We start from the raw sequence: 16,287 nt of genomic DNA on the forward strand, positions 1-16,287 counted from the left end.
ACATTCATTACATGTACAAGGCGTCAAAACAGCGCTGCCTGCTACCATCTGACGACGCATGTGTGGCTGTAGTAATCTTCCGCTGACTGCAGAACAAACGTTTGTCCGGGCTAGAGAAGCTCAGCCTCAACCAAAGGCCTATCTTCTTCGGCAATAAAATCAAACTAGTTGCTATTTACTGAGCGGAGCAAGTGTACACTTTGGGCACGTTAGTAGATGTCAAGTGTGGTAAGGAACTTGACGAACTCAACAGCTACAAACTGTTGCTTTTCATACGACGGCAATCCATACTTCAGAGGGGCACTGCGAACGTTAACCTCCTCTTTGGTTGGCTGTCGGTTTACAGGAGATCGATAGTAAAGTGTAGGTCATCTCGTTATTGTGCGACTGTCAGGCAGTACTGATGTCTTCTTAAAAAACAATACCGGATAGCTCGTTCTTTCATCAGATGCAATCAACCTACTATATTCTTTTAGTTCCTTGAGTTTTGTTTGGTTTTGCTGGTCATTTGCTGCATTCGTACGAATAACGATTTTGTTCACAACTTACAGAGAACGCAAAATTGAAGCCACGCTCAGTCATTACGGCGTGAACATAGTGGACAGCGACACAATGGGGGTAGGTAAGAACAAAAAGACAGCCTCATCATATGGTAAGTAATGGTGGATTTTGGTGGACAAAAAACCATAACAATGTGGGATGAGTTACGACTACCTCAGTGGTGGGGCAGTTGCCTTGAACCAGAAGGGAAGACCGTTGCTGGCCCTGAGAGACCCTGGGCAATTGAGTAAATGAAAGAGGCCGTGAAAAGCACAAGTATGGATAAGAAGACGGAGAAATATAAGTTATGGACAAACAGCAAAGTTCGTCTCACTAACATAGTTTACACTAAAACTTGTTAGACTCACGTTCCTGTTGCTGGAAAGCCAGGGTAAAAGATTTTTACTAAGAGACTTGGATGCTTACGCATAGAGCCAAACAAGCACAGTTAGTAAAACCGTTGAACATGCGAAAAGGCATACTGAAATCATAAAACCGGGATGGTTAAGTCAAAATCATGTACACAGCGGGTGTGACAAATTTTATTCCAGATGTGGCTAAAGGCAAAGAAAATATTGCTGGCACTTGCAAAAAAAGAGAAAGCTGGCGAGAGAGCACAGGCAAGAGAATAGTCCTTGGCGTGCCATCAAACTGGATGAAAAAAGGGTAAAACGTCTGGAAAAGGGAAGCGAAACAAGGGAGGATTCTGAGGAGATGTTGTGCCATGTCCGACTACGTTGCAAGAATCAACTCAATGAGCATACATTAGGAACCGTAGAACAACTGTAGCTAAAACCAGATGGCCATCGTTTGAAAATATTAGGTCTAGGGTATGCATGGTAAGAGTGGAGCTACGTAAAATTTGGCACCGACCCTCTACACTAGGTTGGGCAAGCATCGAGGGGTAACGAGCAGGACCTGCAGTAGAAAGTGTATCCGTTGGGATGAAGTCGCTTAGAAGAATTCATACGAATGGGGAGGTGTGTACAGTGGAGATAATACGGAACCAATCAGGAATAGGGGTGGGGAAAGAAGGTTGGTGGTTGATAGATACGACCTTATAGGATCATCAATGGGGGTTGCAAGAATTGCTGACCTGGTGTATATGAAATAGCCACCGCCCCTCGCGTTGTTCCCGTCAGAGCGGTCAGTTTTATATCTATCGTTTGGAAGAGCCGCGTCTGGAGTTCCAAAGTTCGCCACGTTTTAGTCGCATAAATCAAACTTGGTCATGTAATGGTGCTAATGGCTATAAGATTTTGAACATGAAACAACATCATTGACAAGCCCACCGCAAGCAAACAGTACCAAGTAGGAAGTTACTAACCTCATTCAGGAATGAGTCTGCCAGCAGGTCTACTGAGCGTATGTTCGGAGTGGGTTGAAGTGTATTAGAGAGATAACTCGTGGGTAAAAAAGGTTGAGTCCATGGCAAGAAGTAGATTATCAGAGTAAGTATGAGGTGAGGACTCTTCGTATGGAGGGCATGTGGTTGAATAGAGAGCTGTCGGTCGTGTCATGGTTCGCATTGGTAGGGGATGCGGAAATTGATGTAGTGCAGAAAGAGGTGGTGGACGTGAAGGGAGAAACAACAACCAAAACTATTTTCAGGTTGGAAGAAAGCTGGTGGGCACGTTGGTGGAAGCAGATGCGGGTCAGCTGGCCATTGGCCGTTGTGGTAACGAAGCTTTTCTAGGTACGTGGTACGTGAAGCTTGATGTAATCATAAGGGTCGTGCAACTGGAGCTGAACATAAGTTTGAAGGAGGCATTGGTGGTGCAGGTAAATGAATTATCGGCTGAACCGATTTAGAAGAGACGATTTTTGTTAGTTAGACAATTAGGGATTAGTCTTCCAATACCTAGTTTATACCGTATTAGTAGAACCGCAGCTCCAGCCTTGGTCGTCGATGTGATCGAATAGTCGTGATGGCGTTTTGAGAGTGAATGACAATATATAGCCAAGACCTCAATACCTAGGTTGATAGCATGCTCGCAACTGTTCACTTCTTACTTTGGCTGCGCCCTCTCTCCAACTAGTTCCTTTTCCTGCAGCCACAAAGTCTTCATCTGGCTTAAGCCACCTTTGAGAGGTGTTCATTATTACCTACTAAACCTTCCATTGGATGTAAACATCTCGGTGTCTTTTACTTTGGCTCCTCAACAAGTCAGTCATTTTCCATAAGTGTGCCCTCCTTCTTATGCTTTTGCCCAAACTCCTTCTCCCGAAGAACTTTTACAGCCTGTCCCACTCCAGCAGTAACACTAATGAGTCTACCTAGTTTCACTACACACTGATTCTGTGTCCTACGACAATTTATATGTACGGCATATTCCCTACTTCGCCACATCCACTTAAATTTTTTCGCCACCCTGGCCATACGCCAAACAGCCACAGGCCACTAAACCGCAGTGACGGTTCTATGCTTTAGTTTGAATTGGCTGTCCTGATCATGACATTTCTGCTGCCCCCCAGATCAGTTATTCTGGTTCCACGTTTTCCGCAGTTTGAAGTTTTCTATCACGTACCAGAAGCCTTTTGCTATGCCCTCCATCCCATTGTTTTTGCACATTTAAATCTTACCGACCGTTTATTGTCTCATCTGATATTCCCCCGTAAAAAAGAAGTGTCCTTGTAACTTTTGTTCCCTACCCGTGCGGCCTCTGGCGTAACCAGGTCTGCTTCGGTGATGCCCAATGTTTACGCTACTGTCCCTTTTTCACGAAATTCTCAGTACCCACAAACCGCACCAGTCGTGTTCTTATTCCGAATTTCACATTAAGATCACGTGTAGGGGCATGCCACACACTATTTGAGAACAAGGTTTATCATTAATAACGCTTCTTTTGGCCGTTATCCATGCCAGCTGAAATGTGTTTGAAATCTTCAGGGATCCCCAACAGAACCTAAAAACACCGGCTTTGTTCTACATCTGCTAATTTCATTGGCCAAAACAAGAATAAACCACTGCACATACAACTGCGTGTCGCGATCACCGCAAACATGACGTCACTTGCGGGGTTGTTCAGGAACCGAAGTATACCGGTACAATCATACCACGACACTGCCATTCCCAGTTTGACAACACGCCCGCATCTTTTCTCTTCCCACTATTGACCGTGCCCCCTTGCCCACTCGTTGGCTTAACTTCAACTGCGATCGAACTCTCCACCTGATGTCAGGCGCCTCAGGGACGCGTTCAGTCTGATCTGCTAAACATTTTCTTCGGAATTTAACGCCTCTTTGCACTTTCAATATGTGCTCCCCAGTCTTTTCCTATAGTTGGCGCTCCGTCTTGTGCGTGAGCACCAAATCCCTCTCCCAAGTAACTTACACCCGTCTTCACTACAACAACGACAACGGTGAGTCTATCCATTTTCACTGTACACCGTGAATCTGAGATTCCTGCTACCACTTATCTTTGTTGCTGATTTCCCGCTTCATCACCCCGTGGTCGTAAGCACAACAGTCAAAGCCACCAGATGTGAGTGGTAGTTCATGTTTTAGTTCAAATTAATCAACCAGAACGTGACAAACTCGCCATCGCACCAGATAGGCTGTTCCTCCGGTCATTTTGTGCAATTTAACGTTTTCTTATAATGCACAAGACAGAATGTTGATTTTTCCCTTCACCTATCTGATTTTGCTTGCCACCTTCAATTCTTAACTCTCTGATCTTGTCTCAGCTTGACATTATTCCGGAAAGTGAGATGAAATCCCGATAACTGTGTCTGCTATCCCGTGCTGGCTTAGACCTGACCAAGGTTACATCGGATATTGCCTGCCTTGTATGACACTGTTTTTTCGCGCAATTTCCGGAACCCAAAAAGTCTTCGGTCATGTTCATTCTGACTATAACCGTGTAAATATGCCTGACTGTATGCCACTCGGCGGTTGGAACCAAACATTATTATATTTACCAGTATTATTATTTGCACAAATAATCCCACTGACGGTAATGAAGGATGCTTTTGTACTATGATTTTTACACATCAAGAGGCAAGGATCATACGCGTCATTCAACGCTGGTCTCAATTTGTCGCAGTTCCTGACAGCCCCAACTTACTCACCCAAGAAATTCATATTCAGGGCTGTTTACTGATTATAGTATAATATGGCGGTGACAACACCTCTACTCTGTCTGATAACTTGCTTGTATTTTAACATATCTCCACATACACTACATATTTCGCAACATAACTATCTGTTTCATGATGAAGCGTGTTCCATGCGCTAAAAAACCCCACCGCGTTTGTGGCTAGGCTATTGTGCTCTCTGAGCGCACTGCACATAACACAACCAAATCAAAACACAGCACTGAAATGATTGAGTATGCCGATGAAAATGAAACCCAATACAGTGTGCCATCAAAAGATTCACTAACCTCAATAGCTGTGACGAATTATTCGATTTTATTTGGTGACGATTGGATGCTTCAACGATGAAAAACTTCTCCCCACATAGGTCGCGAATGGCTGCTCCATTCTGAGTTTGCGCTAACGAAGGAACGTGACTATCCATTATTTGGACTTGCAAAATATTTAAAAATCCAATAAAAAAGAGAACAAGTGAAGAAAATAACCTCTGAAATTATCCCATCCCTTTTGTAGAGACATCATGTTGAACCACGGCAGCTAAAAATATGAATTTCGCATGCGAAGAAGATCTTGAATATGCCCAAACAATTTTTTAAAAAACAAGGACTGTCTGGGGCATTTCAGGGTTTCGTAAAATTTTGCCGAATGCTTTAACTTAATGTAATAGCCTCCTTCGTTCAAGCCATGGTTTCAGAGAAATTTCGAGTGTCTAGGAATTGGCATTCTCTCCGCCGCTCATTAGCAGTCAGCTGAAATTAACTTTGCAAAATCTCTGAGGCTTCAAAGTTTGAAATTTTGAACCGTTAGCCTAAACGGTTGCACATTTCCGTAATATGCTGCTCGTAGCATTTTGTTTAGGTGAGAAAACCTTCAAGGTGGTCGACTATCGCCGATTCATGTTACTAATACTTTACGAGATGAAGCACGAAATGAAATCCAAGCATTTTTTTCTAACACTACGATGTTATCCGGGTGGGAGATATGTCACGCAGATTCCACCCTGATAGTCAGCTGAATAACGTTTGTATGGAGAATTCAGGTTTCATATAACGCATACACTGATTTTGTTCACCAAACTTCGGCTCAACATTTTTCTGTGAAGCCCAATTTTTGAGCAGTATAACACACGAGGACAGTCTGATGCATTGTCCAGTACGAATGTGTGCATTCATCTCTGTGAGTAATCCCCGTTCTCAGATATGCGTAATTATTCGGTAGGAAAATCAGCGATTTCAGATATCTATACGTGAGTTAGCAAAATCACGATGAGACACCTTCCAAATGGATAGCGTGACGTCAGCCCGCTAGCTCACTTCTTAGGGCGCAGTGATATTAAAGGCCAGTCATTACCATTTATCGTGCTTACCTCACGTGTTTTCGCTAAACTCAGTCACTCTTATTAGTTTATCGGCCCGCATCTATGCGCGACGTGGATCGAGGCCTCAACAATGAGCGGTAACCTAATCCAGTGGCAAACGGTAACCCTTCATACTGAAACATATTGTCCATCTGCCAAGTACACACAAGAAAAACATACAATCACGCTTGGAGGATTATGTTTCCATCTACCGGTTGCATCCGCACGAGTGCAAGCTCACGTTTTTAGGGAACAGCTTTAACTCGACGGGATTTTTGAAAGGACAAATGTACCATCAATTACAACTGGTTCAAATCTTCCCTAATATCGTTAAAAACACATTATTAAATAAAGTTTCCTCCTCTGGTTCACCCAGGGCTCATTAAATCCCGTCGTTCACAATTCCTGATCGGTGTCCACTCTAAAGCCCAATTCCTACTGGTATAAAGGTAAACCCATCACCTGCTCAATAAGTCTAATCGCCGATAACGCGGGATACGTGTGCAACGATGAGGCCATGGCACGATTGAGTGAGAGTAAGCTATATTGGGTTCATTGAGGTTAAGGTCGGATACAGGTGTGCACACGTCAGTCGTAAGATCAAATATGATTCAAAGACCTCATGTGCCTTCAGGCTTGCACTCAGAAATGTGGCTGTTGAGACGATCTAGTGATAGACGGGTACTTGGCGCCGAATCTGCTCGTCCAGGGAGCTAAATCCCAAATACACTCCATTTATACTTCCCTTTGCAGATATCATGTGGCTTAAAAGAAACAGCTCCGTCGTCCTCTTCATAACCCTCAACCTTCACACTTTGAACTCAGTAGCAGAGTCGCTAACTAGAGGCCCATATCCCGGAAATCGATTATCGGCTCCGGCCCTTGCGTTTGTAAAGCGGCTCCTGCAATCTAACTGCAATCTAACTGCAATCTAACTGTTGAAAGCCGCCCGCTATTCCAGGCAACTGCGGAGCGCTCTTCCATGTCTGTCTGTTTTCAGCCTCATTCAACTTATCGTTCATGTCTAAGTAGTGGCACCCATCTTCATGTTCACAATATCCGAATAAATGAGCTCCCAGTTAAGTCGCACCTGTTGCCACCTTAATTTTTCTGATACTGATTATGGTAGGAGGGAGAACCTCGAGGTCTATTATATCTCATTGCGTAGGAACAAATTTCCCTCTATCCGAAACCAAGTAACCTACATTTCCACAACGCCATCACTCCGGACTTCGCCCACTAAGTGACCGACTGACTCCGACTATTCATAAGTCATGTCAATGCGCTTGACTGCTCACCCTCATCTTTCCTACCTGATTGACCTTTTCGGTAATTACCCCGCTCTAAACATCCATCAACTCATTCTGTACCCTGTCTTTCTCTTCCGTACCTCCTCTGCCTGGCGATGCGAGGGACTGCACGGTGCACGGTCCTCACCTCATCTGCAAGCTCTATCCTCATGAAGGCTTTCTGCCCCATGTTGCGCCTCACCCTTCACCTTCAGCGAGGAAAAAATGAGGAAACTAAAATGGAAGCAACTTCTTCTTAATGCCCACGCCGCTGACTCAAGCCTGCCCTGACTGTAGCATATATATCCCGGGCAATCCTCTCGTGAATCTAAATAACCTTTATGGCTGAGTAAAAATGCTAACGGAGCCTCACTGAAGACGCGAAGTAACACGCCGTCAACACTGCTCGTTTTAAAAGCTTTCACGTTTTTTCTTGGCATTAACTGCACCATTCTGAGGTCATCTGATTGTAAAAATAGGCATCACCCTCAGGCACGTCCAGCTTACTATCCCAGCACACTTAGCACCACCACACTTGCGCATGGATTAGCTTGAAAGTTCTTCATATTTGCATGCGCTCACACCCGTTTGCATCAACCGCCCATCTGTTGCCTGCACCTGAATATCGATTGCCGATTATGAAATGGGCCCGTTTTGCTTCACCGCAGTGGTTACAAATTGTGACCGCTTTTGGCTGCATGCTATTTCGGGGTGCAGTATGACTCAAAACACGGTCTTTCTACAGACCCTTTAGAAACCTCTCCAATTTCGTGGCATCGATGTGGGCCAAGCCGTCCCAACGCGTCGTTCGAGTGGAGCCCACGAACCACCATGGGCCCTCGATGGACTCAAGAATATCCCTGATCCATGCTGGTCCTAATTCATCCTGATTCCTCGGCCGATCCTAACTACCACGGCAACCACAAATGACTCACCCAAGACTTTCGTGTGGAAGGCTGCTTACTATCTCAAGTACGACGCAACTATAACGGTAACGCGACCAGCGTACTCAGTCTGAGCTCTTGCCGCACCTCATCATATTGCCAATACTCACCGGCAGAGCGTTACACTCGCCCACCAGACCATCCCAAACGATTGAAATTTTGCCAGGACTTCAAAGCGGTGGCCGTCCTACTGTACTACTGGCTTGTTCCGCCCATGAATCGACCATTTCTCCTAAGGGCATTACTAAGATATCACAATACCAGCAAAGATAAGACCTCACTGTGCAGCTGATGTAGTGTGCGCTGACCATCATTGAAAAAGGAGGAAAAACTTACTAGCCCATAATTAGCTTTTCTCAAAAGGACAGTCGCCTGTCGCAAAGACAGATTTCGATGAGCCATGCGATGCAAAATTCAACGGCAGTGCTCTTATAACTATGGTATATGGTCCCTGCCATTAGCGGTAGATTTTTCCGCTATGCCAGGTGGTGGTTTCGGTCAATGCAGTGGTTCACATACTCCGATTCGATATACACAGACAAATGCTTGGCAATCAGAATAGGTTTTTGCTGCTGTGAATTACGTGTGTTCTAATTTGCACCGCTTCTACAGTTCTTGACTGTAATTGTTTAAGTCTTGCGTATTCAACATGGGTCGTCGGAGGCGAGGCTCGTACCCATACTGAAGTTTTACAGGGAAAAAATCGGTGGAATCATGAAGGGATGCGCGATAAGCCAACAAGCACTGCAGTAGATATTTGTCCTACTTGTCCTGTAAAGTTTGGTTGATATAAGCAGCTAATATGCGTTTTATTACTCTGTACATACATTCAACCAACCCATTTCCTTCAGAGTGATGGAGTGTGATGTCAGTCTTGTTGGTGTAAACAAGCTGGCAAAGTTCACTCATAAGACGACTTTCAAAGGATGAACCACGTTGGAGTGCAAAGTGTTTGGCATTCCGTGAGGACTTATCCATTCAGTTACTAGAGCTATACCCATCGATCGAGCATACTGGTTCTTTGGTGGGGTGGCTTCATATCTCGTTTGAAAATAATCGACCAATATCAGTGTATAACTGTTACCTGTTTTTGTAGTAAGAAGTAGACCGATCACCTTAACAACACGACTATTAAGTACTTCCGATGGAACTGGATGGAGCGCTGAGCACGAATAACGCAGAATACTACCATCAAAACAGCTGACAAATGACCGCTTCGGTCCTATTTTGTCCGACGCAACTGGTTGTCGCATGTAACTGCTCAAAAACTTCTTAACTTTGCATTTAAATAACAAAGCGTGTGGTTCATTGGGCCACCGTGCAACAAACAGGACGTCATTTAAAAGTCAACTGTGAGCACAATTTGTCTAGACATGTCTCCTCATGGCTGAACAACCCTGCGATACCTTGTCGGATTGTTTCCGAGACCCTTGTATCTGTGTGTCGTAGATGTCCTCGAAGTCCGGATCGGTCCCCTGGATGCGTTTCCACTCAGGCTAGCTATCACCATGCTCACCATATTCGCCATATTCACCCGCTTTACAATTGTTGGGTATTTAGAGGGTGCATCAGCTTTTGTATGCTCCATTCCAGGTCGATATGTACATGTCAAGTTAAATTCTTGTAGGTGCTTCTGCTGTCCGTCAATCTGTCCTTCCACATCCTAGAAGTTTTATCAGCGATGAAGATAACAGTGATCTATGTATACCGTGAAATGGCGTCCTAATACGTATTAAGCGAAAATGGAGAGGTAAAAGCACTATAGGGAGCTTTCTAGACATGTTCTATACCTGTGTTCACGCTTGTCGAGCTGCCTGCTGGCATATGCGATGACATTCTGTGGCCATCTGCCGTCTACGAGAGCAAATCCTCCATGGCGGCGTCCCTGGCATCGGTATATAGAGTGAATTTGCCAGCAGTCGTCGATATATGTGACAATGTCAGGATTGGTGCTGAGGACAACACACATTCGAAGCTATCAAAAGCGGTACTACATTTCTTAGTTTGTTCGAATAACCGACCTATTTCCGTCAGTCGATAAAGTGAAGCACAAATTTTGGCGAAATTTCCGGCAAACCAGTGGTAGCGAGACGCAGGATCTAAAAACGCACAAACATGGTGTACAGTCGTTGGTGCTTAAATTCTCCCGGATCAGTGCGTACGCCCTTATCTGATGGATAGTGGCCCAGGAAGGACACTTTTCATCGCACGTTGGCGAGCCCAAACGGCGTTGTTTCGAACTTCTACAGTCCATATGGAATCTACGCGCTCGGTGTTCGCACAAACGGATTGAATTTTGAAAAGCTACGACGCGTCCGTAATAGAATAAGTGAAGCAGACAAATGAGTTCGGAGTATGAGTCCAAACATTTGAGCCCCGTATAGGCATCCCGGTGTCCCAGAGTTGCTAGGAAAGTATTGCACCAAACTTTTCCTCCAGGGGTATGGTTACTTCAGCGAACAGTGATACTTGGCGAGCAGCACATGCGCAACAGAATGCAATAGTTTGGCGTAAAATTTTTTGCAGCTTAGGCCACTGCGCGGTCTCTGGGCCCACTTACGACTGCCAGTAACCCAAGGGCAACCGAATACTGAGGACCACTTTGCTCCTGTCGCAACATAAATTATGCCGTCCATTAGTGGTAGGGGAAAAGAGCCACGAGTATAGACACCATTTAATTTCCGATAATCAATGCACATACGTAGGGTTTTGTTCTTTTGCCTTACAAGGACAACGAAGGAAGCACATTGCTGACGGTCATACAATTTCCATGTCACCAGTAGAACCGGTGGTGTTTGCACGATCCTTCCATTCTGGCGGAGTGGCGCTTCAGAAGTTTGAAGCGGCGTACCATTTACTGTTTCAGTTTGACATTAGCTGTCGAGTGGTGATCACGTGGCCAAGACTCTTGTGCACCAACTATAGAGCATGGAGCGCACGTTTGCTCGAGGAACGTACTGGTTGATTATCTAGGTAACCTGACATTGTGCGTGGTTGTGTAGAATGATAAATATGGGAAATAGCGATACTGAATTGCAAAAACTACAGGCTCGACTGCGGGCGGATTGGACAGGCGTGGCTGTGATTCTTAGCTCTTCTTCCGAAACGGTGGCAGTGAGGGTAGTTCATCCGATTTGCCGGTAAACTATCCCAATTTTGAGGTAGTGGCTGATGGGGAATCGGGTTTGCGGTTAGCTGTGCGGCATGGAGTTGTTGCTCTAGCACTCATGTCACGGCGTAACCGTGACCGAGTTTAGTCGCATTATGTATATGGTCCCAGGGGACCGTGGATGAGTTCTGCTTTGGGACCGGAATGGGGTACTCCCAGAATGAACCGTTGAAGCAACTCTGCTTCACTCTTTAATCCGTTCCTTGCTGCGTAGATCTTCGTTGCTATGTTCACCACACTGCCCATAAATTGGTCTACCGTTCATCGAGTAGAAACAGCCGCCCCCGGAATACTTCTAGTTGAGGCAAGGTTAGGTGTGTGAAGTTAAAAGGATCATCTTAAATCTCATACACAGTGGCTAATGGTGCCTCGATTGACACACAAGACAGCAGCTGGCGTGCTGTATTTTGTTGGAATCCCAACTCTGTCACAAGTTGTAATGTAATAAGTCGATGTAGTACGCTGTATGACAATAGAAGCACATGGTCAACTCAGAAACAACGTAATGCGGATAGACGCACGGACGGAAAAGTAGAACAACTTCTGCTCAGAAACACGTGTTCAACGCCCCAGAAACCGGAACCGAAGTGTGCAAAGGTCAAACAACATGACATGCGAACAGTCAAATCAGTAAGTGATTTTTGTCAGGCCTTCTTCCAAAATGGATTGAGATACCTTGGATCTGCAACATAAGATATGGCAGAAATATACCAGTGGATCTGTGTATAGTTTTTGAGAGGCCCGTTGGCCACACAATGCTCTTCGCTGCAAAACCTGTGCGAGTGGACTAAAACATTTTGCAACAAAATGTTGCATTTTGTTGCGCATGTACTCAAACCAAAAATCACCCTTTTCTTCATTCTTATTTTTGCAGCTCACTAAATTCCATTGTCTGCTGAAACAACGGCATCCTTGGCGGAAATAATCTGGCGGAATGCCTTCCTATCGTCGCGGAGACACCGAGATACCTATACGTGGTTCAAACGTTTGGGCTCGCACCCTGCAATCAGCTGCCTGTCTCTTTAAATCCATCATGGAAACGTCTTCCTCTTCCAAAATTCAATAGAATTGTGCGAATGCTAAGCACCACCAATTCTAGTGGTTACTGTGATTTGTTTGAATCGCGCGCGTGTGTGGTAACTTAGTCACACAATAATTTGTTCATTCTCGTCGATGAGTGGTATACACGGGAGATAGATATACGTAGAAAATTACCGAAAACCCTTATAAGTGTGTGATTGCGTGCACGATACTGCCCAAACTACTCGTCACGCCTTAACGCGCTCTTGGCGCGTTTTAGTTTGCACCTCAAGCGGCAGTTCGTTTTGTGCGGTGCGCTCTTCACATACCTGCGATGCCCAAGCAAAAATTCCGTACTCGTTGTTTCCTTGATATAACTATTGATGGTGCTCCAAGTAGTTCATTGCTTTTCATTTCTTTATATCATTCTTGCCAGTTGGTCGTATTGTATTCGAGCTCTTCAATGATCTGTGCCCGAAAGCTGCGGAAAACTTTAAGAAACTATGCCAAGGTAATGTTCGTAACTGATGTCTAGCGTTTTAAAAGGTGCCTGTGGTTTAGGACTGAAAACAGGGAAGCCGTTGCACTACCAAGGAAGTGTATTTCATAGGGTTATCAAGGGGTTCATGGTGCAAGGTGGGGATTTCAGCAACAGAGATGGTACTGGTGGTGAGTCCATCTATGGAGGAACGTTTGCCGGTTTGTTTCCACATTAGGTTTGATATTTTTTTAGACGAGTGCCTTTCAACACCACATGATCGACCTTTCCTACTTTCAATGGCAAATCGTGGTCCAAACACAAATGGATCACAGTTTTTCATGTAAGCAGCGACGTTAGTATATTATTTTGTTCAGAACAACCGCTCCGGCCCCTCATCTGGATGGAAAACATGTTGTATTTGGCCACGTTTTGTCTGGCGAAGATGTCGTTCGTAAGATAGAGGCGGTCCCTATTTCAGATACCAAAACTCACCGACCGGTGAAGCCGATTGTCATCGATGCTTGCGGTGAACTTGTTCCAGGTGAGATATAGCCCAATTCTAACTTCTGTCGAAGTCAAAAAGAAAAAGTTGAAGGCAGAAGTCGGCGAGAAACAGAAGAAAAAGAGCAAGAAGCAGAAGAAGAAGAAGCACAAGAACGTCAGTGAAGAGTCTGAAAGGTATTTCATCCCATCTCCTCACAAATCCCGACGTTAGTGCCTCTGACGAAGTTGAATGCAGTGTGCGACCAGAGGAAATTCCGGAAGTGCCGCCACCTCGATTTCTTTATCGCGGAACGCTCGAAGCTGACAAGAAACCCGAGATTCAATCGAAACGGGATCAAAGTCCAAAGTGGGTGTGCACTCTTTTTCTCACCTTAGTATTTGCCTACTGGAATCGACCTATGCGTTCTAGATCCATGAGTTAAGCACGCCCTTAATTTCATTGTAGTTTTGTGCACTTGTGCCTTTCAGGCTTTGCAGTCAGCAACACAAAGAAAATCTGTAACTAGTCACAATGAATTTAACATACTGCTATCCAGGTACGTTTCTTGTATCTGAAATAGGGGGCTGAGACTAACAGCCGAGCTGAACCTGCATGCTCCATCTAGAGTACCAACGGATTACTCATATTGTTTCCAGGGCTGTAGAAAGGGTAGTGCACAGTTTCTGGATCTTGGAGACTTTTAGGTCGCTATTCCTGAGTTACAGTTTAGCTTTTTGATCAAACTTTACTCCTATCAAGTTCGATTACATGCAACTTATTTTCGACCAACGTTCAATCTGCTAGGCCCGATTATCTTGAACCCGAAAGTGTGATGAAATTTCTGCATAACGAGGGTCATTTAATCAAGTGAGTCTGGTGCTGACATTTGCCGTTGGTCTCTGCGTTTTGCCTATCGTTGGCTAACAACCGAGTTCCAGATTTAACGGGTATTACAAGCTCTTGTACTTCACTCAATTTTCTACTGCACTGGTACTAACCCTCGATAACAAATATTTTCATGGAATGTTGGTATGAGACAAGCTTTCTCGTTTCAGCCTCATCTGTTTGGTTGCGTGACCTTTGGAGTTCATTTAACGTTTACGTGCACTTATTCTGTCTGTCGGTTGTCATGCGAACTATCCTCGAATAACCGCGACTTAGGTGTTACAGTCTAGCTTATTTGACTGTCGGAGCGCCATGTAGGTAAATTAATTTGGCGTTTCCCACGAATTGCCGCCAACAGACAGACACAATTCGGGTGCTGGGGCTAAAGGGGTTATCGTCGAAAAAATTTCTGAATTACCCAACTGATATTTTTCGGAATTCCATGGCTTTCCTATGTCTGAAGTGATTGCACGAGTGTGCTTTGCTGTTCACTCCAAAATTGAGCACTTGATCCGCTCGGTGTATTTCTCTCAGTTAATCACCTGTTGTTGCTGACACGAATGAACAATTCACACCAGGATTTTACGGGTGAGTGATCACTGTTTTCCAATTTTACCCCCCACATCACTGGTCCGCCGGCAGCAGTTCGGATGCTCCGGGTTAACAACGCTCATTTTAAACAGGTTTCTTTTTGTCTTGTACCGTTGGTGATTTATGGTCTGACCCTCAACTGAACAGGTATTTTGTTATGTATTTGATAGCTGACCCCATGGGTTACTGCTGCTTTGCTTCTCTCATTGACACTGTCATGCCGTCTTCATGTGAACTACCAGTGATTCAGCATCGGAGTAGCCTTAGATAAATTACTGATTTAATGTGGTGGGCTTTTCCTGTTATCCGAAGCCGTTCCTTGGTCCACCCCAGCATCAATCGAATTTTGGTTAGAGACAGTCTTTGTTCCTGCGTTCACGGGCGTGTCCGACATGAAGTTTTGGTTTTGCTGTATGGCTGTCACTTTGCCAGTCGGCCATTGCCGATTCTATGATGCTTACATCCAAGATGCGCCTATCCTAGTCTGCGTACTTTATCTACCTTGCATTCCAACGGATTGTGGCTCAACACCTTGGTCTATATTTACTTGAGTTTTTCTCGCAGTAACCATCATAAATTCGACGGTTCCCACTGCAACATAGTCTGAGGGAGATCACGACCATCCAAACCTAGACATCGTTTTTTTCATGTCAGGAGTTTTCTCGCTCTCAGGTCCTCCAGTTATGATCAAATTCACATATCCGTTGATCAGGAGCAGCTGTTTTCCTAAACACCAAGAATATTTGTGGCCGACTGTGTTGGACAACCGAATTCTAAATGTAGAATGTCGGATGTATCATTCTTAGTCTGTTGTTTAATATAATCGATTCTAACTTATGAGTGAAATTGCGATCCCTTCGTCCGCTGTGTACTAGAAGCAGCACTAGTCTTGGTCTGATAGCAACTGTGAATTTCCATTAAACACGTACACATTTGAGTTTTGTGGCTCAGCTAATTGCTTTCACTCCTTGCATCGTGGCTTTCATTTCTGTCAAATTTGACTAAGCAGCCGTATATGTGCAAACCTTTCTGGCGAAAGCTACCTGGCAACATATCTGTTACTGTCTTCAGGCACATAGCAGAAGCTGTCGGTCGTGAACTCATGCGGGCATCCCGTGAGCGTCAAGGCGACCGTTCGGGTCGTAAAGTGAAGGGCCGTGGCCGCTTAGTAAGTTTCCACTTCGTTTACTTGTGTAAATCGCAGATCTAAAAAATATAAATAAAACAGCAGATTTGTGGTTGGTGAATATTTATATACTGACTTCGTTTATAGGCCATATTAGTCTCCAGCTGTAGAACTTACTCAAGCTGAAATTGTGCTTACAGAGCTTGCGCAGTTTGCGTATCGTTCGTATAGAATAGTTATCCACTGGGTTTTGCGCTCCGTTGACATACAACCGTCCCTACTGTACCGTTTACTCAGCGTCATT

General features: G+C 44.7%; 3 protein-coding genes across 3 annotated transcripts in view; 1 reads left to right on the plus strand and 2 right to left on the minus strand.

Annotated features, from left to right (window-relative positions):
• Positions 1–8,833: 8,833 nt before the first annotated feature.
• On the minus strand, positions 8,834–9,056 carry T265_13045 (hypothetical protein; the record flags this gene model as incomplete). The annotated part of the gene is given in 2 exon segments (XM_009166889.1): positions 8,834–8,989; positions 8,994–9,056. Coding segments are annotated over 2 exon segments (219 nt in total).
• Positions 9,057–10,081: 1,025 nt separating this feature from the next.
• Positions 10,082–10,481, minus strand: T265_02577 (hypothetical protein; the record flags this gene model as incomplete). Its single annotated transcript, XM_009166856.1, is given in 2 exon segments — positions 10,082–10,326; positions 10,343–10,481. The coding sequence occupies 2 exon segments, from the start codon at positions 10,479–10,481 to the stop codon at positions 10,082–10,084; spliced, it is 384 nt and encodes a 127-aa protein (XP_009165120.1).
• A 2,215-nt stretch (positions 10,482–12,696) lies between these two features.
• Positions 12,697–16,287, plus strand: part of T265_02578 (hypothetical protein) — a gene marked incomplete at both ends in the record, with an annotated part of 35,252 nt that continues 31,661 nt past the window's right edge. The window contains 10 exons of the mRNA XM_009166857.1: positions 12,697–12,811; positions 12,853–12,927; positions 12,963–13,115; positions 13,150–13,237; positions 13,272–13,438; positions 13,473–13,575; positions 13,613–13,751; positions 13,870–13,937; positions 14,186–14,248; positions 15,929–16,025. Of these exons, the coding sequence (XP_009165121.1) occupies positions 12,751–12,811; positions 12,853–12,927; positions 12,963–13,115; positions 13,150–13,237; positions 13,272–13,438; positions 13,473–13,575; positions 13,613–13,751; positions 13,870–13,937; positions 14,186–14,248; positions 15,929–16,025 (1,014 nt within the window). The remainder of the gene's footprint in view (positions 12,812–12,852; positions 12,928–12,962; positions 13,116–13,149; positions 13,238–13,271; positions 13,439–13,472; positions 13,576–13,612; positions 13,752–13,869; positions 13,938–14,185; positions 14,249–15,928; positions 16,026–16,287) is intronic.

The sequence above is a fragment of the Opisthorchis viverrini genome (genome assembly GCF_000715545.1).
Source record: "Opisthorchis viverrini unplaced genomic scaffold opera_v5_31, whole genome shotgun sequence".
Classification (NCBI taxonomy): Eukaryota; Metazoa; Platyhelminthes; class Trematoda; order Opisthorchiida; family Opisthorchiidae; genus Opisthorchis; species Opisthorchis viverrini.